Source organism: Lissotriton vulgaris, chromosome 1_1 (genome assembly GCF_964263255.1).
Source record: "Lissotriton vulgaris chromosome 1_1, aLisVul1.2, whole genome shotgun sequence".
In the NCBI taxonomy this organism is placed as follows: domain Eukaryota; kingdom Metazoa; phylum Chordata; class Amphibia; order Caudata; family Salamandridae; genus Lissotriton; species Lissotriton vulgaris.
This window is the reverse complement of record NC_141685.1, coordinates 2,115,142,544-2,115,167,275: the sequence shown is the minus strand read 5'-3', so window position 1 is coordinate 2,115,167,275 and position 24,732 is coordinate 2,115,142,544. Positions and strand designations below refer to the sequence as shown.

Below are 24,732 nucleotides of genomic sequence, written 5' to 3'. Positions count from 1 at the left end.
TATTGTTTTCTTATGCACAGGAACTAAAACACAAATATTTATCATTTCTTGCTTTGTGTGGCATCAAAGAAAGAGTCATCCCTACTGTGTCCTTTAGCTGATTGTTCTTAGTCCAAGGGGCTATGAATGCTATATTATCCATGCAGTAACCGTTTACAGAATCTTTGCTGAGTGATGATGCCAAAGGCGAAAAATGTGAGGATCTTTGGTCGCATATTGATAGTGATGTAAAAAAAGTACTCTCTACTGCATTATTAGATATTCACAGGAAAACAAAACTGCTGTAGGGGACATGATAAAACAACTAGAGTCTGAAAAAAACCCTTGTCTGCCAAGCATAATTGGTGTAGATGTGAAACATCTCCTTGAGTAGGCTGGCCGACACCTTTAGTGACTTTGGCACTGCAACATGTTCCATGTTAAAGTGCTTGCCACTTGGTAAGCAAAGCAATGTTGAAGAGCAATTCAGGAACGTTTATTTTACAATGTATGAGAAATGGCTTGCAATGAGGCATAGAAATGTCCCTTCACCACCAATGGCATTTAAAGTCAATGAAATCTCAATATGGTACTCTGTAAAAGTTCTAGATTCCTTGAGTAATGGGGAAATTCCTCCGTAGTTTCAAAAGTGCTGCTTCATTTTTGACCGCTTCAATAACTCGGAGGGCATAAGCGCCCAGCTCAATGCAAATGTTGCAGAACCTGCCATGAGAATCGCAATGTTTAACAAGTGCAGCAGTATTGGCATGGAAAGCTATGTTAGTGGCCAGAGTTAACAAATTGTGTACTGGCTGTTTTGGCATTGCCCATCTCAAGTACCAATCTTGAAAGGGCGCCCTTTCACAGAAGTTTACATGGGAAGGAAAGAGTGAGTACACATGACTAAAGACTCACTGAAGAAGTATTGTATGGTGTACTACAATAAGTTTAATTTGCAAAAATCTATTTGGACCTCATATACACTATACGTACACTGTCTATATACCATGTTCTATCAGTGCAGAAACTAAGCAATAATAAAAGCAAAACATTCCATAAACACCGGAAAAACACTTTTTTGTTCTGTTTTTAGTGACGCGCAAATGTTTAGCCACTGATAACAACTGTTTTTCAAGGTATTGAAATCACTGAAAAAACCCCACCAGAATTTACCAAAAATAGAAACTGAAAACAGGAAAGCCTAAATATGATCTTATCGGCTGACAACTTATCTCACGTTGCATATCTGTGGTTATCTTCTAGATGAGTCGTAGACAGTCTCTGACTACTGGACAAGAGTTTACTCCATTGTGTGGGTTGGTGTCGCCATATCATCCAAAGTTGTCCATTTATCCAGATTATTCAACATCTGACATTGTGGACTGTTCTCCATGGTCATCATGTGGTGATTTCCTCCGTGGGCCCAGTTTTCCTTTTTGTTGCAGGAATTTCTGTACTTCCGATGATTCATTGAAGATCCGCGATTTGCCTTCGACAGTGACTTTGAGTCTGGCCGGGTATACCATGGCGTATGGTATGTTCAGTTCCCCAATTTTTGCTTTGCGGCAACACATTTCCTACGCGCTTCTTGCACCGCAGAGGTGAAGTTCCGGTATATTGAGATGTTCATACCTTCATGTGAGAGTTTCCCCAGTTCCCTGGCCTTGCGCTGTGCTGCATCGCGGTCGCTGTAGTTCAGGATTTTGGCAATGATCGGCTGCGGTCTGGACCCAGTAGGTGGTTTAGGCGCTAGAGACCTATGGGCTCTCTCGACAATAAACACTTCCGAAAAAGTGTCTCTATCCAGCATGGATATTAACAGTCTTTCGACATATTGTTCCAAAGGGCCCTTATTTGTCATTTCCGAGATTCCCATCAAGCTTATGTTGCTTCACCTAGACCGGGCTTCCAAATCCTCTGTCTTTGTCGTCATTTCCTCGAGTTGCTTCTCCATCTTCGTTTGTTTCGCTTCCAGTTGCACTTGTGAGTCTTCAGTCTCAGATATTCTCCGCTCCGCCATATCAATGCTGCCTTGATTATTCTGTGTGTTTATCCAGTCGTTCGGACATCCTGTCCACTCTGTAAGTCAGGGAGTCTATCTTCCTATCGATATTGGTTAGTGCAGCTTGGATTGTATTAAACATGGATTAATCGTATGTCATCATTTGTAATCCCACCTGCTTCTCCCGGCGTAGGCTGAGATGAAGCTTGTTCATCAGTAGTAGGCTCTTGTTGTTTTTTAGCCTGATCAAAGTTTATTTTCGGTTGGGTGCGGTCTGGTTTTCCCGTATGGCAGCAGTAGTATGCACTGACTCGCAGCCTTGATTATGGTGTAGGCTCTGGATATCTAGAATTGCAGATCCAAGCACACTTGCAGGGCAGGACCCCGGTATATCAACGTGTGTATATCTTCGTCCAGCTCGACTGAGGTCTACTGGTATTTCTCCACATCTTCTTCAGGTCTCAGCTATAGGCGCTCTACTCTTGTTTACTCCGTGGGTTGCTCTGCATCCCTGTCGTCTCGTTATTCCTTTGTATGTGCCACAAACCGTGCCTGTGTTCTCAATCAGTGGATTCCAGCGCGGCCTCAGCGTCCAGACTCTGTAGACCCCCAGAGCACACCACTCTCCGTCTCCCCAATCCAGAGTGCTATAACCGATCACGCAGTGGCCAGTACCTTTGGGTGAGTGGGAAATGTGAGTATTTGCAGTCTTATTGGGTTTGGTCGTAGTATCAGGTGGACTTTACACCTGCCTCAGTATTTTCAGATAGTGTGTGGCCTTATCAGTGATTGATTAGGTCCTCACTCCTCTGCGCTATGGTGGCAGGACTGCTCTGGCCCCTCCGATATCCGGCCCCTGCAAGCACCGTATTTGCGTGTTTGTCTGCTGGTGGCTCACCTCTTGTTGTGAGGCCTCAGGCAGCGCTCGTCTCCACCTTTGATATGTCCGCTATCATCTATCGAGTCTCGGGGGCCCAGCGCTAACGACCAGGAGAGGTTTGTCAGCCCAGGGAAGTTGATCGTGCAGGCGATACGTCCCCAGCAGGTCCCGGTGCAATGACTGTCGACTTGCTCCCTTTGCTCCCCCTGCTTATCTCAGCCCCCGCAGATCATGGCTGATGTGACCTGCCCCCCAGGGTGCTCAGGTTCAGCTAGCGCCTCGGGGCTCCGAAGCGCGTTACAGCCAGGGAGCAATCTGGTCCGCTCAGCCGGCCCACCGCTCTAAGTGCTTTGCGTCACGGGTTGGCTGCTCACTATGGTCCGCAGATTTACTTTCGCTTTTGTTCCCAGGGCCTCAGATGTTCGGACGTCCACGCAGGGTGGTGGGGCAGCTTTTGGAGGTTTTAATGGCCCGCCGCTTGGTTCGCCGTCTTTCCCCACGGTCCCGATGTGTCATGTAGACGTCTCCAGTCGAAGTGAAGGATAGTTCTTAAGAATATGGTAGGCGCAGGCGAGGAACTCGCTCAGTTAGCGGCCATCTCGCTTTCCGTCTAGCTCCGCCCCCCAAATGTTCTTTATAGTTTTCACAGACTGCAATACACATAACGTGTATTTGCAAAGCGCACGTTAACCCAAGGGTATCTTGGAGTTGAATAACAGATTTTTAGTGTTACCCAACTTAATGGTACTCATTTTATCGACCTCAGAAAGATGAAAGGCTGAGTAGACCCGCTGGGATTTGAACATGCGACCATGGGGTCAAACACAGGCCCCTACAGTGGACGCATGTAAGACTGCTCACATAAGATAATGCTGCAAAAAACAAGAAGTGCACCACAAGTAGAGCATAAACAGCATTTACCCCAGTATTGGAACTTTCATAGATTCCCATGCTTTGTATCATTCCCCGTCGTCGGAATGGGAGTCTCGGTAACAAAAATACCATAGCTGTAGGTACAAAAGACAATGGAAAAAGGCCTAGGCCTCATTACCTTTTGTAGCATATCACCCTCTTTGTGTAAAAGAGACCAAACTTTGGCCTCAGCCAATCAGAAGTGCCTCACCACTTAGAACCTTCCTGAAGGAACCTCAGAGCCTCAGATTTTCTACCGCACGTTGTGCTAGGGAGTCTCCTTTGAGCTCTGCTCAACTTCTACTCTTCTAAAGGATTTCTTCAGGTTTTTTCTACAGGATTTTCATCAGGATCTTTCAGGTTCTCTTCAGGATTGTTGCTGCCTGACAGGATGTCGGAAATTGAGAAGAAAAAAGCGCTTTTCAAGCCTTGTTCCTCCTGTGGCAAGAAAAGGCTTTTTGTGGAGGATAAGCATAAGGACTGCATTTATTGCCTCTATCCTGACCACCAGGTGGCTGCCTGTGCAATCTGTCGCTCTTTTTCTGCCAAGACCCTCCGGGACCGTGAGGGTAGGCTCCTGACATGGCTGCAAAGGCTTAAATCAAGGAAGGATACTGTCTCCAGTGACAGTGAAGATGCTGGATCGATGGCCTCTACTAGAAGGTCAGTGAAAAGGGGTAGGGGTTCCCCTTCTTCTTCTGTGGGACAATCTTCTAAGGCCTCAAAAAAGACCCCCAGTGAGTCTGAGAGCCCAGGTCCCAACAAATCTCCTCACGGAAGTGTAAAGGAGAGGGATGGACCTTCTACGCAGTCTACAGGTGCGAAGACTTCCACAGCCTTCAAAACACCTTCAGGCCAGTCTTCTGAGAGGACTTCTAGGTCCTCGACGACGAAGACGTCGACAGCGGGAGGCCCGTCGACTAGAACATCGAAGGCTCTGTCGACTGGAGCTTCGTCGACGTCGAGACCGTCGACGGCGGAGTCCTCACCGTCGACGGAGAAACTAAAGGCGCCGACGACGAAGGTACCAGCTTCACAGGTGTCGACGAAGGAGCCGTCGACGACGAAAGCCCCATCGACGCCCAAAGTCCAGTCGACGACGAAGGCCCCGTCGACGTCGAAGACTCAGTCAACGACGAAGGCCCCGTCAACGACGAAAGCCCCGTCGACGACGATGACAACGGTGTCGACGACGAGAGTCCCGTCAACGGTGATGACGACGGTGTCGACGACTGCGGTCTCGTCGACGAGGGCGTCTACGACTACTACGGTGACTATGACGACGGCTGGTGTGTCGACAGTTTCGTCGTCGACGTCCACGACCCCTATCTCGACGACGTATATACAACCGTCGACTACGGAATCCACAATCTTGTCCACAGAAAAGCGTATCACCATTTCTGTGACGCGGATCACACCGGAGATGACCTCTCCAAGGACAGTGTCCCCTCTGCTACCAACAATGCTCCTGCAAGAGGGACAATCAGAGGAAGATGACCAAGATGCATATAGCTATGCCAATAGTCCTTCGCAACTATTTGTCAAATGCCAGGACACTGACTCAGAGGGCGAATACACCCACGAGGAACATGGTCATAGTCAACAGCAACAGCAGCAATCTGACCAGGAAAGGGTTTCAGTGCCAACATCTTTCCTACAGGATCTACATAGGATGCTACAGGACTATAAGTCTAAGGCCAGTAGACCTTTGCCAAATACATCAACGCCTGCTACTCCTTCAAGGGTTCAGGCGTCATTGGTGCCACCTACTCTCTCGGCTCCAACCTCTCCACAGCCTCAAGCAGCCGTCCCTCAGGATTCCTCTGGGTTACCAAGATCACATGATGTTGATGAATCCTCAGATGAGGATCAGCAGTCGGATCACGTCTCTAATCCCGACACGGAATATGATGAGTACGTTATTGACAATCCCGCATCACCAAATCCGGACCCGGCGGACTGCCCGCCAGCGGATATTGGAGGTTTCCATCAGCTAATGGAGAGAGCGGCGGCAAGATTTAAATTAGCAATGCCTAAAGTCACCACAGATTGTTTTTTATATGACTTTAAAGAACCCTTTCGAAAGACTGCCAGGTCTATTCCAATCGTGGATCACCTATGGAAAGAGGGCATAAAGACCATGACACACCCGGCGACGGTGGTGCCGGTGCTACCGCGTCTGGAAAAGAAGTACAAAGCGACCGATGATGCCCCAGCGGCCTTGACAGGTCATCCAAGACCAGACTCTGTGATCTCGCAGGCAGCGCAGAGGAAATCGCGCAACCCTTCAGCACCGCTGACAACTCCTCCGGACAAGGAAGGACGGAGGTTAGATAACGTGGGGAAAAGATTCTCAGCGATGGCAAGTTTGCTGGTGCGAGCAGCTAATGCCTTAGCCATCCTGGGTAGGTACGACCGTCAGCTCTGGTGCGATGTCTCCCCGTACCTTGACCAACTGCCTCCTGAATCTATGTCGGAGGCAAAGAAAGTTTTGCAGGGGGGAGAAGCGACGTTGATGGAAATCATCGATTGTGCAATGGATATTGCGACTACGGCATTTCGTTCACTGGCTGGAGCAGCAGTGCTCCGTCGCCAAGGGTGGCTTAAAGCTATTTGGTTCCGACCAGAGGTCCAGAATAAAGTATTGGATCTCCCCTTTGATGGAGAAGCTCTATTCGGCAAACTCATTGACGACACCCTGCAAGATATTAAAAAAGACACAGAGACCGCTAGGTCTTTAGGAACACTTCAGTACAGGAAGTCCCCCTTCAAGGGCTCCAGAGGCAGGGGTGGTACTTATAGATCCTTCCAGCAACAGCGTTATTCCAACACAGGATCCAGTTCCCAGCAGCACCGCCAATTTTACCAACAGCGGCAGGGCCAGTCTACCAACTACTCCAGGCCTTACGGTAAAGGAAAGCAAGGTGCGCGAGGACGGGATTCGTCCAAGCTCCAATAGCGGCCTCCTGGCTCTTCCTACTGGACCCTCCTCCAGGAAGTCATCAGTTGGAGGCAGGGTCAACAAAAACCTTCACAACTGGTCCCTAATAACATCGGACCGTTGGGTGCTCAACATCATTCGGAAAGGGCATACCTTAGAGTTCACTCAAGTTCCGCCACCCAAGCCCCCGGCAGCCACTCCTTCAAAACACCAGCGTCTTCTTCGGCTCGAAGTTCAACAAATGCTCCGAAAAGGGGCGATGGAGCCAGTCCCATCGAACCAAAGAAACCAGGGATTTTATTCCAGGTTCTTCCTGGTGAAGAAAACGCTCGACAAGTGGCGCCCCAATTTAGACCTCAGGGGGCTAAACACCCATCTCATTTCTTTGTCCTTCAGGATGGTGTCCCTCCAGGACATCTTGAAGCTAATCAACCCGGGGGATTACATGGCCACACTCGATCTCGAAGATGCCTATTTTCATGTTCCGATTCACCCAGCGCACAGAAGGTTTCTGCGATTCACAGTAGCCAAGAGCCATTCCCAATTCAGGGTTTTACCCTTTGGACTCCGCTCAGCCCCAAGGATATTCACGAAGGTGCTGGCTCCAGTAGCAGCTTTCCTGCGGAGGCACAAGTTTCAAGTCTTCCCCTATCTGGACGACTGGTTACTGAAAGCTCCGTCCAGAGAGGCAGCGCTACAGGCGGTTCAAGCATGTACCCATTTATTCCAAAACCTAGGTCTCACTCTAAACGACGAGAAATCTTGCCAGATCCCGTCCAGAAGAGCCGGTTTCTGGGAGCCATCTTGGACTCAAGGCTTTCACGAGCATTTCCTACTCTGGAAAGGAGGCACAAATTACAGACGATGGCCCAAGACTTACAAACAAAAAAGTCTCTTTCAGTTCGCCGCTACAAGTCTCTGCTGGGAGTAATATCATCGTGTATTCCACTGATCCCCCATTGCAGACTGAGGATGCGTCCCTTGCAGGAACAACTGGACAATCAATGGTGGCAAGTCCACGGTTCCTTCGACGACAGAGTGGCTATCACTCCGGAGATGAAGAATGCGGCCCTATGGTGGACAGACCTAGACAACTTGTCCCAAGGCCTATCCTTCGCAAGCGACCCGTCTCCACAAGTGATAACGACGGACGCGTCGTTGGAAGGTTGGGGAGCAGTACTACAGGACCTTCATGTCAGTGGTCATTGGTCACCCCAGGAAAAATGCCTCCACATCAACCTGTTAGAACTCAGGGCGATACGTCTGGCTCTGCAAGCGTTTCTTCCTCGCCTGGAAGGTTCACAAGTGCTTATCAGGACGGACAACACCACGGCCATGCACTATGTGAAGAAGGAAGGAGGGACCAGATCGCGCCCATTGTCACAAGAGGCCCAGCAGGTTTGGGAATGGGCGATCTGACACAAAATGTCCCTGATGACAGAACACTTGCCGGGCGTCCTCAACGAAAACGCCGACAGACTGAGCAGGTCATCCTCGGTCAGCCACGAATGGGAGTTGAATCAGGACGTCTTGGAACAAGTCTTCAACCGGTGGGGAAGACCGGACATCGACCTGTTTGCCACCCCGACCAACAAAAAATGCCGGTCTTACGCAAGCAGGCTTCCCCATCCAAATTCTCTGGGAAATGCCCTTTCGATACTCTGGTCGAAGACATTTGTCTACGCTTTTCCTCCCATTCCTCTGATACCACGACTAATCAGGAAATTCAAGGTGGAACCGTGCAGGATGATCCTGATAGCCCCGGCTTGGCCGAGGCAGTTCTGGTTCACAGAGCTCCATCTGTTGTCGATTGCTCCTCCTTTACCTCTCCAAATTCTGCCGGATCTTCTCACGATGTCCGAAGGACAGATTTTGCATCCAGACCCTCAGTTGTTACACCTGACTGCATGGCTCCTGAGCAGCGAGAATTTATGAACCTGCCATTATCAAACGAGGTTAGAGAAGTTTTGTCCCAAGCAAGGGCCCCTTCCACTAACAAAACTTACCGCCTTAAGTGGAAAAGATTCTGTTGTTGGTGTCGACAGCAACACATTGATCCATTCAATTCCAAACCTCATCAGGTCCTCCCTTACCTACTGTCCTTGGCCAAGTCTGGTCTAGCCCATTCATCAATTAAGGTCCATTTGGCTGCTTTGTCACGATTCAGAAGGACAGAATCTGGGCCTTCATTATGGTCTTCGAGAATAATCAAACAATTTCTTAAGGGCCTGTTCAGGGTCTATCCACCGGTGAGACCGCCTCCTTCAACATGGCATTTGAATCTGGTCCTTTCTCAGCTCATGAAGGACCCTTTTGAACCAGTCCATCGTTCTGACATCAAATACCTTTCGTGGAAATTGGCTCTTCTCCTCGCTCTCACGTCGGCTCGGCGTGTGGGGGAGTTACAGGCCTTGACCATTGAAGAACCTTTCCTTCAATTCAAGAGGAACACTGTCATCATGAGGACTAACCCTAGGTTCATGCCAAAGGTTCCCTCGGATTTCCATTTGAATGTACCGGTCATTCTGAAAACATTTTTTCCTCAGCCTTCCACACCAGCGGAAAAAGCATTGCATTCGTTGGATGTGCAACGATGCTTGAAGTTTTACTTACAACGTACTAAGGATTTTCGAAAATCTACTCAACTGTTTGTGGCCTTCGGGGGTCCGAGTAAAGGCCTTCCACTATCCAAACAGGGTGTTTCAAGGTGGATCATAAGCGCTATATTACATTGTCACAGGACTGCTGGTAAACCTCTGACTGGAAAGATACGAGCGCATTCCACAAGATCTGTGGCTTCCTCCACAGCACTCTTCGCAGGGGTGCAAATTAAGGATATCTGCAGAGCTGCAACCTGGAGCAGCGTCCACACCTTTACCAAGCACTACTGCTTGGAATCTCTGCAACAGGAGGATGCAGCAGTAGGACAGGCTGTCCTGAGGAACCTCTTCCACTAATGGTGAGCTTTCCTTTTTTCCCACCTTCCATTTTTGACATTTTGTATCTAATGTCATATTCTCTATTGCTATTATTTACAATGCAAAATGTGATTATCTTGCTAACTGCTTACTACTCTGATACAAAGCATGGGAATCTATGAAAGTTCCAATACTGGGGTAAGAAAACAAGTTACTTACCTGTAACTTTAGTTCCCCAGTATTGGTAACTTTCATAGATTCCCATGCGCCCACCCACCTCCCCGGGGAAAGCTCAGCCTACAGCACTGATGGTGTCTCAGTACACAACGGCTACGAAAATCTGAGGCTCTGAGGTTCCTTCAGGAAGGTTCTAAGTGGTGAGGCACTTCTGATTGGCTGAGGCCAAAGTTTGGTCTCTTTTACACAAAGAGGGTGATATGCTACAAAAGGTAATGAGGCCTAGGCCTTTTTCCATTGTCTTTTGTACCTACAGCTATGGTATTTTTGTTACCGAGACTCCCATTCCGACGACGGGGAATGATACAAAGCATGGGAATCTATGAAAGTTACCAATACTGGGGAACTAAAGTTACAGGTAAGTAACTTGTTTTCTTATTTCCTCAAAGGCTGTGAGGACACCTGAATCATAGAGTGCATCAAGTGAGGTGACCTCAGCCTCAGTCCAGAGGGATCTATTGTGGTCTGATCAATTGTTGGAAACCGCCGGAGCACCCAGACTCCTGGGTTTAAAAGCACCTGCAACAGAATTACTTAGAGTTTCTTGTCGTTCAAATAGGAGTAATTTCTGATAATTTTCTCATTCCAGGGACTTTAATGCTTGATTTTGGTCACGAGAAATTGTCACTCATAGTCATTGAATGTCACTCATAATTACATTAAAATTGTAAAATGTCAGATATGAGCAATCTAAAACCTTGGCAGCTATGGACTGATACCAATGAGGCATATGGGGTCATCAGTTGGCTTCAAATGGTGGTTCCAATTGTAATTTACCACCTGAAGCAGCCTCGAGGATGCACATGTTTTGTACTGTATGCTAAGAACATATTCCTAGATATCAGTGGGAGCTATTTGCTCGCACACCCATCTTGTATTTGCTGCCCTCACCAACTCTGTTAAAGTATGGTCACAAAGAAGTAGATAGTAACAGCATCTTAATGAGGGCCACTCAGGCCACCACAGATAAGGTCAGCTTACAATGATCTAGCTGCTATTATCACCTGCCTTGGTGGCGCTGTATACTCTTACCTTCAGATATTTGAATGTTTGCAGTGATATCTCTAACCAAAACACAGTCTGTGAAATCAATTGCATGGCTCCCTCCTCAGTTAACAGGAAAAGGTATGACTTGATCATATTTATGCGAATATCACCCTGTTAACCAATCTTGTTCATGCTGCTCAATAATACTGGAAGGTTCTTATTACAATTGTGTTTATACAGTAGAATATCATCTGTGTACATTGATATGGTATGTGTTCACTCATCAGTCCTCACATCCACCATGTCTCTTGTATGTCAAACGTAACACATTAGAGTGTCCATTGCCAGTGTGAATAACAGCTGGGAGAGGGGGCACCCTGCCTAGTCCCTCACTATACTAGTCGGGCATTTGACACCACTCAACGAGTTTTGAACATGGACTTTGTGATTGGTGGAAATTTCGATCTTTTGCGTGGTATTCCCTCAGATTCTTGTGCCTTCTTTTTGCAGATGCGTTTTGTTGACATTAGGACTCTGACCACTTTACTACTGCTAACCAGTGGTAAAGTGTTTGTGCTCTCTATTCCAAACATGGAAACATTTATATACACCTATATGACACATTTAATGTACATATATGTCTCTAGTAAATGGTACTACATGTACTCTGGGTCTGTACATTAAATGCTACAAGTTGGTTGCAGCACTCATTGTACCACCTACTAAAGTCACACTGTAAAACATATCTCAGCCATGGTCCTGCAGCCAGTAATGCAGCTTAAAACTGCTATTGCAACCTGGTTAAATAAACCTTTGGCCAGGCATAAACCTTCCTCTTTAACCACATGGCTGCTGGGCGTTTCCCCCCCCCTGTGCTGGAAAATGCCATTTTAGTGGCACCATGACGAGCTCAGCTCGTCATCAGCACACGAAACCCGAGGGTGATGACGAGCTGAGCTCGTCATCAGCATCGAAAGGGTTAATACTTTTAGCTCACCCCTTTGGTATGCCCTAAAGGCTCATTGAACAAGGTATATTGTATTTAAAAAAGGAGGACATGTCTTACATTTCCTGGAAGTGAAAAAAAAATATTATCTACTGCAGCAAGACTAGCTCTCCCATAACACTGAGTTGCCTTGTTACACTTAATAGGTGATACTGCCAGTTTGGGAACAGCTAGAGAAATATTTCTTACACTCATTTTAATTGTCATTTAAAATTCTCTTTAATAGTAAGTCAGATTTTACATCACTATTCTGAAAAGACCACGTTTATAAAGTTAAACACACAAGATGATGGACGGAATGTTGCACAATGGCAAAACATGCACCCCCAGTCACAGATCTGGGTTTAATCCATTGTTGTTTTGCTCACCAAGCCACCCCAGTTCAGACGTGGCCATATGCAAATCAGCCTTGACCCTGTGCCTCAGGGGAACAGTCCAGCCTGAACTGCCAAGGGGTGGTGTGGAGTGCAAAAAAACGATGGATTTAGGCCCAGATCTCTGTACTGGGGTGAATGTATGACATTGTTCTGCATTCTGTCAATCAACTGTTGGTTTTGCACGTTTAGAAAGTTGGCATTTTTCTGCCTAATCCAAGTTTGCCTTTCTGCATGCCAGTGTCCTGGGTCATTTGACTGTTGATGGCTCTCCTGAGGTGTGATATGTATTGCTTCCAGACTGGGGACAAAAGGGTATTGGGTGTGGGGAAAGGTGTTTCTCTCCTCAGCAGAATGGTGGGGGTGTTATACACTGCCCTCTCTGAGCTTCAAAGGGTAGTGTGAGGACGGTACCCAGCCCTTCCTGACTTCTGAAGATGGCTGCCCTGTCACTGTCAAGATCAGTCCACAACTGGGCCTGCTTGCCTTTCGATTCCCTAGACGTATTAGAGCTAAACCTAGGGGAAAGGGAGGAATTTATCAGGACCAGTTTAGAGTTAGAAAAAGGTATACCTCCCACACAGACTACTACTGGATATAAATGTACCCTCCGAGTCTCTCTTCAGAGCATTCCTGGACCTGTTTGACTCAGAAGAAGGACTGCCCTGCTTTCTGAGCTTGTTGGAAGACTGGACCGGCTTGCCTTGAACCCAAGCCCCCATAAGTGATTTTATGGGTCAGTTGGCTGACCTCCCGTCTGAGCTCGTGGCTCTGCCAACTCAGACACCAAGTGGTATCTGATCACAAGCTTTCACTACTTTGAAGCTGACACCTGCTGAGCAGCTTCTGATTGATTTCCGGGACCTTGTGTAGCAGCTCTCTGGCATTTCCCAGCCCCCTGAGTTTTGATTTTGACCTGATCTAGTTAGACCACTTACCCGCGGTTGGCAGCTTTCTAATGCTGTTTTTTTCCACTTAAAACCTTATAAAATCATAACTCCTGTTCTACTTATTAGATTTTATGTTTTTTGTGTCCTTTTATTTGTAAAATGTACTCTACTTTTCGAAATTGGTTTGGGATTTTTTGTGTTGTGTTTTCACTTTATTACAGTATGAGTAATGTATAAATACTTTACACATTGCCTCTAAGTTAAGCCTGACAGCTTTTGTGCCAAGCTACTAGGTTTTGTTAGTTATTTTTGTGGTTCACCCCGACAAGGATTGTGGTTATTACTTGAGTGGGACTCTTACCCCTCTCAATTAATAACCCAATTTCTTACAGTGGTGATTAAAGAAGCTGGGCCCATTTAATGATTTCACCCCAAAGCTCATATTACAGAGAATGGACCACTGAAATTCCCAATCTAAAGAATAAAAGGCTTGCTCCTTAATTATGGATGCCACAACTTCGCTGCCAGTTCCCATTGGAGTAACACTCAGGACATGGAACAGCTTTCGTACTTTTGGGATCATTCTTCCCTATTGCATAAACCTATTTTGGTCCTGGTGCACTAATTACAGCAACACCGGTAGGAACCTGCTGGTTAACTCCTTCCCCCAAATCTTGAAAGCAAGATTAAAGTGATAGGGGATGATACATAAAGCGTGTCCCGATCTGATTTTGAGAGTACACCTATAAATGCCTCCCTTGTGGTAGTAGTCAAAATCCCCCTTTCAAAAGTCTCTTGATATAAGCGGACTATTGTGTTGGAGCCAATTTGATCTCTTCAATGGCGATTGGACCTTTCAAACCCTTGCTCCGAGGTCAGCTTTAATAAGGTTGTCAACTACACGTATTGTTCAGTGACCGTGCTGCACCATTTAAAGCAATTTTCAAGTTAATTTAACAGTTATCATTGTTGGTAAATATCTATAGGTTTTTATGCCAACCCCACCTTTTCATGTTGTGATTTTGATTTCTCTGGATTTATGTTTTAGAACACATTGAGTAGCCTGTAGTGTTTCTTAATTGTTCTCATTTTCAGCTGTAAGAAAGAGAAGCATGGGAGCTAAAGTGCACACGTTTACACATTTACTGGTAGTGAATGGAGTTGTTTTCTGCCTTTTTAGCTCTCTGCAGACTTCGGACGAAGTATCTCAAAATTATAGTCTTAAAGTGTTTTACTTATGGTGCTTCAGATATTCTGGAAAATGTGTTGAGTTATCGGTCTATAAAGTTATGGTTCCTCAATCAGTTGAAAAAACTGCATACTGTGTGATCCCTTGCTGCTCTTTTAACTCTGTATAAAAAAAGCACTGTTTTTCTTTTTATGGAGTCATAACCCCATTTAGAGGGCCACAGGAAAAGCAGGGGTTACTGGCCCCATCCCTGGGGGCTGAAGCCTTTTACTCCTGATGTCTCAGTTCTCAACCTACTATGGATCCTAAGCAACTGGGCCAGGTGCCACTTCACTACTTTACTCTCAGTAATAATGTGGGTCGAGTAGTCCAAGGCTTTGCAGGGGTGAGGGGGGTGAACACACAGGCCCACAACTCAAAAAAGTGCAGCATCAACAATAAATGATTGTGCAGTCAAATACTTGTTTTTATGAAAAATAAGTATTTATTTTACATCTACCAATGCAAAGGGAAATACAACGTTCACAAGCAACTTCCCCAGTCGCCTATGGTCAGAGATTTAGTGTTTTTTACGTGGTTCCCCGATTTCCACTCTCTCTCCATGCATTAGCCATAGTGGTAATTCCCCAGTCAGTGTAGGGAACATTCAGTCCGACTCCGACTCTGCACCAAAATGCTATCTAGCAAGCAAGTTACCCCAGGACTGACAGGCTCAAAATCAGTATTACCCGCACCTGCAGGATCGCAGCGACCAAGGTCCCAGAGCATGTCCCCTCAGCTGTTGCAGGAGCTGCAGCGGCTGTTTCTGTTAAGTTCTATGCACACGGTCTAGGTTGGCGGCGTACTGTGGTCCTCAAGTTACTTACATGAGGTAGCACAGCTGCAGTGATCAGAGGTTCTTTGTGGCTACTCCATGTTGGGTAAGGTCTTGGTCCTTCCCATAGTGAGTGGTGGTGGGGGGGGGCCTACACGGAGGAGGTAGGCATGCAAAAGTCTGACATTGGTCCTCAGTCACGGTGCAGTTCCGTTGGGGTCCTCACGGTGGCCTCTCTCCTCCGGTGATGATCAAACCAGGTCATGCTTCTTGCGTTGTCCTGGTGGTCCCCTCTGGCATATGGGGTCATTATCTCTCAACTGCAGACGTGCTCCAACCCAATTGGCTAATAAGATTTCTTCACGGCGGCCCTTCCTCACATACAGGATCACCGGCTCACCAATTCACACTAGTTATGTTCCTCTCAGCATGGCAATCTCTTCATGGTGGACCCTCCTGGCATATGTGTTTATTGGTTCCTCACTCCACACAGGCGATGACCCGTTAGGGACAGCGATGATAGTGGGTCACTTCACGGTGTCCATACTCTGACATAAGAGGGACGCTGAATTTCCCTGCACATGGGCAACGACTCGATCTGTGCAGTAGCTGTCTCCTGTCTCTGTACCTTGCTAAGGGACTCCACTTGACAGGATTCCCCACTGGAACGTACTCCCTCCAACATTCTCCTCTTCCTCACAGGACACACTGTTCTTGGCAAGCAGGCATGCGCTGGTGCTACAGGGCAGGTGGTTTTGGTTTCAGTGGTTGTTGTCCCTTCACTCTCTTCGAATACTAGCAGGCTTTAGCCCCCCAGTCCTGGTCACAAGCAGACTCCTGCAGAGCTTGTCCTCCTCGCACAACCCATTTTGTTGCTTGACAGTTGACATTTTTTGGGGTCTCAAGCTCTAGTCTATTCACAGACACCAAATGTGATTTAATCAGAGTCTTTGAAGTGGCCACTCCTGTGCCCTTTCTTCCTCCTGAAAGCAGTCTGTTACATCAGAAACAACTCCAAAGCTGATTGCCCCTCAACATGCCATGGGAGTGACGAGAAGTTCACAGCTGCATGGCAGACACAGTGGTATGCGTATCAAAAGGTTAGCCCAGGGCCTCAGCCCTACTCTTTATGGTTTCTCTTATCAGCCCAATCGCCTTCCTGATATGTTCCCAGATGCCTTCCTTGTGACATCTCTCTCTCTGACTCAAAGAGCACCCTTTGAAGGGTACTGGAAAATTTGGCTCTCTCACCTCCAGTGTGTCCCACCCATGCTACAGAAATGCCGCAATACACAATCTGTCTGGGGGGAATTTTTCTCCCTCCTCTCCTAATTTTTCACCATGCAGTCCTGCGTGTCCCAAAATGGATCCTATAGTCTGCCATGTATTGTACCATCCACAGGCACACATACACCCAGCACATCCGTGTAAGATACACGCACTCCCCATACTGCATCCTTCATGCATTGTACCCTTCACAGGTAGATATACACCTAGTGGATGCACATAACATATGTGCAATACACAGCATTACATCCTTCGCGTACCACTCACAGCAACACATACATCCAGTATATGTACATCATACATGCACTTCACGACATTATACATCAAACCGATGGAAGCGAGCCATGGTCATCCCTTTGTTGAAAAAGGCAGGAGTAGATCTTTCTGTACTATCTAACTTTAGACCTATATCTCTGCTTCCGGCTTTCTCCAAAATTTTGGAGAAACATATCAATACTCCACTGACACAACACATAGACAAAGTTGACTTTCTTCATTATTCACAATCCGGGTTCAGAGCCAACTTTTCAACTGAAACCGCTCTGCTTGGGGTTACTGAGAAACTGCGCCAGCATTTAGATCAAGGGAAAACTGCGGCATTCAATCTATTAGATTTGAGTGCCGCATTCGACACTGTGTCACATAACATCTTGCTTAACGCCCTTAGGTCTCTTGGGCTGGACGGCACTGCCCTGTCCTGGTTTGGTTCATTCCCTGATGGTCGCACTTTTCATGTCTTTTCTGCTAAGGCATCAACTAAGATCTGCGTATCAGCACATGGAGTCCCACAGGGATCCATTTTAAGCCCCCTGCTCTTCAACATCTATGTCAGACCTCTGGCAGAGATTGTGGAAGAGGCGGGTCTTTCCCTATATTTGTATGCGGATGATAGTCAAGTCAAGTCAAGTCAGAGAATTTATATAGCGCACTACCTACCCAGAGGGTCTCAAGGCGCTTAGAAAGGGGAGGAGGATTACTTGTCAAATATCCACGTTTTAAGTTGCTTTCTGAATGCTAGGTGGTTCTGGGTGAGGCGAAGGTGAGCGGGGAGTGAGTTCCATGTTTTAGCAGCCAGGTATGAGAAGGATCTGCCTCCCATGGTGGTCTTGTTGATGCGAGGTACAGTGGCGAGGGCTTGGCTGGAAGAACGTAGTTGGCGGGAGGGGGTGTAGAAGGACAGTCGTGAGATGCAGATTGTCTTTTCGCTTTCCACCACTAAAGACGCTACGTTATCTGCCCTGTAGTGCGGCCTACGGCAAGTGACCGAGTGGATGCGCCTTAACTTTTTGAAGTTAAATGGGGATAAGACTGAGGTCCTTATCATGGGCAAGCACAAGGACCTATGGGGCCCTCACCATTGGCATCAGGAAATGGGTTCCTTTCCCCTACCTGTCACCCATGTCCGTAATCTGGGCATCATTATTGATGGTAGTCTCTCTATGAGAGAACACGTGTCGAGTGTTTCTGCCATCTGTTTCACGATCTTGAGGTGTCTTCTTAAGATCATTTGGATGCTTCCTGCCTCAACCCAACGCACGGGAGTCCAGGCACTCATCACCTCTTGCCTCGATTATGGCAATGTTCTCTATCTCGGTAGCTGCCAAATGGTACTGAGAAAGCTACAGATAGTTCAGAACTCTGCAGTACGCCTTCTTTGTAAAGTTCCTAGACAGGCTTCCATCTCGCCGTTTTTACGTGACCTTCACTGGCTTCGAATTGATCAAATAATTACATTTAAAACCCTGTGTTACATCTTTAAAATCAAACAGGGTGTGGCACCAGCGTATCTGCAAGAGCTCATCCATCCTTACATTCCTTCTCATCCCCTGCGCTCTGCAGCCCACGGGGACTTCGTGATTCCCAGATTTAAACTTGCAAGAATGGGAGGCAGTTCCTTTTCTTGTCTTGGCCCCAAAATCTGGAATTCTCTTCCGGTGTCCTTGAAAAATGACCTGTCCTATCTCAGCTTTCAAAGAAATCTTAAAACTTGGCTCTTTTAGTAGCAAATGGTTCTTGACTGCTCCTTTTCTAGCAATTTGTGTCCTAGGCACCGGGAAACCCTTTTTGGGTAGCTGCGCGTGTTACAAAACTAATTTAACCCCTTGGATGCTAATGACAATTGTAACTCGTCATGGACTTTCCATTGATTTCAATGGTAATTAAAGGAGAATACTAATAATGCCTTAGCACTAAAGGGGTTAATAATAATAATAATAAGTTTAGCATACAGCAGCTCAACTTTAAATGAGTGAACCTGTCTGCCTCAATCCAGTGTTGTGGGCCCTCTTCCCTCCTACTTATCACTACATGGTATGCTGCCACCAACGCACTCATGCTGCTTAACTCCTGGTAAAGGCAGTAGCCTTTCACCACTATGAGAAAAACTACTTGCCATCTATTAGATGTCTTGCATGATATTAATCAGCCTATTGGGAGTCTACTTCAGTCGGGTTCTTGCTAATATGCTCAAGGACAGTATAACCCCTATCATGGATGAAGTCACTACCGAGTTCACTATCTGGTCTAAACTCCAGCGCCTTCTAATGGGGCAAAGTGCAGATTGTAAAAATGAACGTGATAACGCAGTCAGTTATGTTTTTGGCATGCTGCTACTTAGGGTACACAATTCTATTCTTTGGGAATCTGACCGCCTCATCAGAAATTTCATATGGGCTTCTCGCACACCACACCTCAAGGCCTCAAAGCTATATCCTAAAATCATGCCAGGGGACCTACGTCTTCCACAAGCAGAATCATATTGGATGGCTTCTGGGCTGGCTCACATGGGTTACATGTTGAAAACTCAAAGAGAGACTGCGTCTGGGGGAAAAAAAACTCCTACATTCGACAGGTGACCTTGCTGTCTATTACTCATCACATACTCCAACAGACCCCAAGGGTAACCCTATACTTCATACCTCACGCTACTCATGGGAATGGGTGCACAACTGGCTACAAACTCCCTGCATTATACACCTGCATGCACTCATCTGGAGGAATAAAGACATTACAATTGGAGGGGTGGAACTGGAGTGGTGCCTGTAGAGGGACAAGGGTATACTCTGTATGGAACACGTGTTACACAAGGGCGACTTTCTCCCCTTTGCTTCTCTTTTGTAGAAGTAGGGGCTTCAGTCCTACACCTGAAGACCTTGGAGGCTGACCGAATACTACATTACATTATAACTTGAAAAATGTTTAAGAGAACTATGCCGGGTCTTTATGCTACCCTGACAGACATTTTTCTTTCTCAACTGACTGCACAGAACTTGCGTTAATGGTGGGTATCCAGATGGCAACCCTCCATGATGAACGAGTGGCTTACACTTTAGAGTATCATGATAGCACACTACGTGAAGCCAGCCTAAAATGTTGTTACGTCAAGATCTTCCATTTTTGGCACTGGTCGTCAACCAAGCTCCACAGAGCATACATGCTATCAGACTCCAAATGATGAAGAGGCCCTGCTATTGTTTGTGATTTAGTACATGTCCTGTGGGAATGCCCAGCCCTCTCACATTACAGCCACTCAGTCTGGGACCTCCTTCAAAATGAACTCGGGGTGTTTGCACCATTGATAAATCGGCTAACATTGCTGCATCACACATCCCCCTTTCACACATGCCCCATCATGCTGATAGATGACTCTCAACGGCTTTGATCCTGCACCACTGGAAAGCCGCTACTCCAACCTCATACCAGATGTGGTTGGCAGACCTGCACGCTATGGCATTATATGAAGAAATTATCTACAAACTCGGTAATCAACTGCAGAAGTTAGAGGAAATGTGGAGATCATTCCTTCATGTAAAGACATCTGTGGTTTGTTCAGTGTATCGGGGTTCAGCGACACTGCTCTAGCATCAGTTTGACTGACATACCAAGCTGAATACTGACTCAGTGAGGAACTCACCGACCACCGCCTACCTACTTAGAGGTATGTTGTCATACTTAGGGCTGCTTTGGGACGATGGAATGGGCACTGCTAGTTGTGTGATTTTCATATACCCCCCAGAACGGGGAAATCACTGGGAAGACTTTAATTGAATTGCATGATTGCCTTCTGCTTTTGACATCTACCATACTTAGCTTATGTTACTTTTCCTCCTGTCTATTGTTACCCTTGTTGGTGGGGTGTGGGGAGTTGTGAGCTCTAAACTTGGTTTTGACATAGAAGATTTTTTTCCCCATACCTTTCTCTCTCTGTCCTTAATTGCAACTGTGGAAATATGTTTCAATCTAGGGTGCTACATGTTGTTACCATTGCTCAGGTGGCATGGCACTTGTTTATACTTTGTAAAAACCAATAAAGAATGGTGCTACAAAAAAATATATATTTTACTTAAAAATTCATTTGCCGTTGTGTGTTGTGCTGCTTATTTGTTCAATCTTTTGATTCAGTAAGGTAATTCACGTTTTTCTTCCAGTGTATAATTCAGAAGAAGATTCCTTCTATGTCCATCATGATATCCTCCTTCCTGCATATCCCCTTTGCGTGGAGTGGTTGAACTTTGATCCAAATCCTGAAGAATCCACTGGTAGGTATGAACTGCCAAGATCAGCAATGAGTGTGCTGTTCTGTGGAGACTGTTTGCTTGTGCAGCCAAAATGAAGGATATATTGTTTGAAGCCTATATAACATAAAAAGTGTGATTATTAAATTAGTTTTTCCTGCGCCCGAGCTAAGAGTTAGTATTGCGAAGTTGAGTATCCTTGCAGTCTTTGTGGAGCTTTCTCAGTGAGTTTCATTAAAGCTTTCACTACCTCTAGCCTTTCCTACCCTCCATTTTCTTCACCATTCTGCTTCTCAAAATAAACTAAGGGCAATTTGCTTGCAGTGCCAGTAGTGCCTCCCTTTTGTCGTTTGAGATTACTAATTTATGGGGAGTCCAAACAAAGTGATGCAAGACACTAAACGTAAATGTTAAGTGACATGGTTGGATGAAGCCGAGATATAGGACGCTTACAGGATAAAAAGAGAGGCCATTATTTCTGTTACTAACAATCTTCACTAACGGCCCCACCAGACCGCCGGGGATGCCTGGTCTCACCCTGGAGATACCCATTAAGGGACCATCTCTCAGGGAAGCCAGGAAGGGTTTCGCAGCGGTCGAAGCGCCTTGGGACCCTACGGGTAAGTAGTGCGCTATATAAATGCCAATACATACATACATCTAGGAAATGAAATTCAGCCAACATTTTGGCAAGGTTAGGTCCCTGGGGTGAGAACTTTACAGTGTTGCTCTGGTCTTCGATGATAGAGGTCCTTCCGAGAATTAAAAAACACGTATCTGAGCCAAAATCCAAGTTCTGCTCCTTCTACTGGACTATGATGGGATGAGACTCGAGGGTGTGACAGCAGAAGAAAGCAATTAAAGCAATTCCATATAAAAAGTATGAGTACTTCTATTATATCAAAGGTCTTCGAGGGAGCTTATGGACAGTACTATGTTTTTAAATGAATCTCCCCAGCCCTCTGTCAGAGACCAGATGTGCTGACCCCACTATTATTCTAGCCTCAAAAGATGTGGACACCAAAAACAGGAATTCGGAGGAGGTCTGATGCAGAGGCAGGGTAATGTTGAAGGGCAAACCCACTTACGTCTTGGTAGATATCTCAAATAACAGAATATTGGAGGAGGAAAGTTATGCTGCCCCAGCTGGAGTTTGTAGCAAGAGCAGCAAATAATGCGCAATTATAAAAGGAACTTGTTTTGAAATGTGATGGTTGCCTTCAAACTGCAGGAAGTAGCTGTACAGGGATCCAAGAGGCTAGTAGAGGTTAACACACGGTCCTACTGACCTCTTGAGTGCACCAGAAAGGTCGGAACCCTGTTCCTCGTCCGTCTTGCAAACTCCCTTGGCAACCACTATTATTGCGGCGGTTCTCTGCAGGTGCAAAAAAAATTACTAATCCCATGACTGAAAATTACTAGCACACTTCCAGTGCAAATTCCTTTGCCTAGAAAAACTCATAAGGATCCCACAAATTGCATGTGTGCCTTACACTGAAGCACACTTTTGTTTGTGTGCAAATGAACAACTGTCCCATGTTTATACTTGGTCCAGTAGCAGGCATATTGTTTGGCATAAAGCCGTCCAGGCTATCTTGGCAGTTCAGACTTTGCTTCAAAACCTCTAGGTAATTGCGCCTATCCATACCCTCAATGCCCCTTTGAAGCAAAGTGCTGCAAAGCATTTTTTATTTTGAGAAGATGGCACCATAAAACACTTTTTGCAGTAGATAGTAAATACCATGCACTTCGTTCATCCAGCACAAAGCCTTAGGACATCTGGGCCTTAGTATTTTATTAGCTCTTTAAACAAAATAATTATTATTCTAATACTTCTTTAATAATATTTACTTCACTTTATTGATGAAATCATAATTGGAGTTGGGCTGATTTCAGGTAATTCTCAAAGCATTGATTAAATTCAGTGTTATAAAAAACCCTTAATTAGGTAAGTATGCCACTATATTTTTTTTACAAAATCTGTTGATACAGAAAAATGGAAAAAGATTAACCTTTGTGTGCTTTCATACAGCATATAAAACATACATTATATGAATTGTGTGCATTTTGTTAAATAATGTTTAAACCAGCACATACCGAAAGATATAAAAGTACATGCTGCAACTCCAAATAACAAAGAATATATTCACAAATAATGTAGGGGTTGGCTCCTAAACCCTCTATATAGCCTACAACAGAATTAATTGGTTCCATGATTAAGAGTTTATCTTGCATGAAAATCCAATCTAATTGCTCCAAGGTAGTCCCAGGCAAAACATGGAGATAACAATGAAGTTTGTTGTTTTTAATAGGCTCGACCTTCTCCACAATTAATGTAAAAAATATTTTTTGAAGCATCAGTGGTGTATTAGTGTCTAACCAATACCCTATGTAGGAAGCTGGCTCTCTATGTACTATACCAAAGTAAGGTATAGTGTGCACAGAGTCCAGTGGAACCCCAAAGGTAGGCAGAGATAAAGGTAAATAATACCTTACTCTCTATATGTGGTAGTGTGAGCGAGCAGTAAGCCTTTGTCAGTGGGTAGTGTTTAGCATTTATTGTACACACTCAGGCAAGAAATATCACACACTCAAAGACTGAACTCAGAGCAATTTGTTTGTAAATAAACCTTATTTAGTTGTACAGGTACGTGTGTAATAATACTGGTAAGTGTAATAATACTTTGCAAGAATAATGCAGTTAAATACAGTTTAAATGCAGTTGAATGCAATTGTATTGGTTACAGGCAAGTCACTTGTTCATAAAACAATGGATTACTTTTCAGTTACTACTGACATTACGTTGTAAATTACTTTTCAGATTACTTTTTACGTTAACTTTTTCTACTCAGTGTGATATGCCTAGAATATCACATTGGGAAGCTTCCTATAGAAAAGGTAAGTAAATCAGTTTTTGTACATATGCAGTTTCTTAACCTCATGCGCTCTAGCGGAATTCCGCTCGCACGCTGAGATTTTAAAAAACGCATGTTACGTGACGAGCTGGGCTCGTCATCAGCGTGCAAGGAGGCTACGCAATGACGAGCCCAGCTCGTCATCAGCGTGGAAGGGGTTAAGGTTCCCATACAAACTAACTCCACCCTTAAAACACTTTTCAAAAGTAAGCAGTCAATGCAGTCCTATTGGAGAATTTTTTTTATTGGTTTAACGGTAAGTACTTCGATTTGAGAGTTGATCTTCTGGGGTTCAAACAAGATTTCCCCCAGGGTCAAGGATGCACTCTCAAATCACCCTCAGCGGCACAGGGCGGCCGGGTGCAGAGTGCTGAGGCCCAGTGTTATACAATGGGGGATAGGGGCCTACGATTAGTGGCTGCTCAAGAGCAGGCCACAAGGTTGTGGCACCAAAGCTCCTGGACTTATGCTCAGGGCAAAGGGGGATCCGATTTAGCATACCAGGTGCACCCACTGCAGCACAGAGGCGGCCGGGTGAAGGGTGCGGTTTTGGCGTCGGGTGCCTTGTTGTTTTCAATGGGGTTTCTCCAGTTGCAACAAACACCGCAGGGTCGGGGACGAAGATCATCTGGAGGCGACCACTGGTTGGAGGGGTAAGTTGGGCTGTCTTGAGATGTCGGGACACTGTCGGTTGGGCCAGCAAGGCCGTGGGACGTCTGGTGCAAGGGTGTCTTTTGGCATCGGTTCTTTTTACCGGCTCTGGTCTCAGTCAGGGGGATCCTCCAGAAATGGGCTGCAGGCATCGGTTGGAGACTTGAGGTAGGTCAGGAATCACCAGATCCCAGGTCAGGATCGCCATGGAGACCTGCTCGTGGTATTGGGCCACT

The 24,732-nt window shown here is 45.9% G+C and overlaps 1 protein-coding gene across 1 annotated transcript in view; it reads left to right on the top strand.

The window, feature by feature from the left end:
* The window catches only part of PWP1 (PWP1 homolog, endonuclein), a 327,492-nt gene that overhangs the window by 118,042 nt on the left and 184,718 nt on the right, over nt 1-24,732 (top strand). The window contains exon 6 of the mRNA XM_086921581.1: nt 20,844-20,954. Coding sequence (XP_086777707.1) covers nt 20,844-20,954 — 111 coding nt within the window. The remainder of the gene's footprint in view (nt 1-20,843; nt 20,955-24,732) is intronic.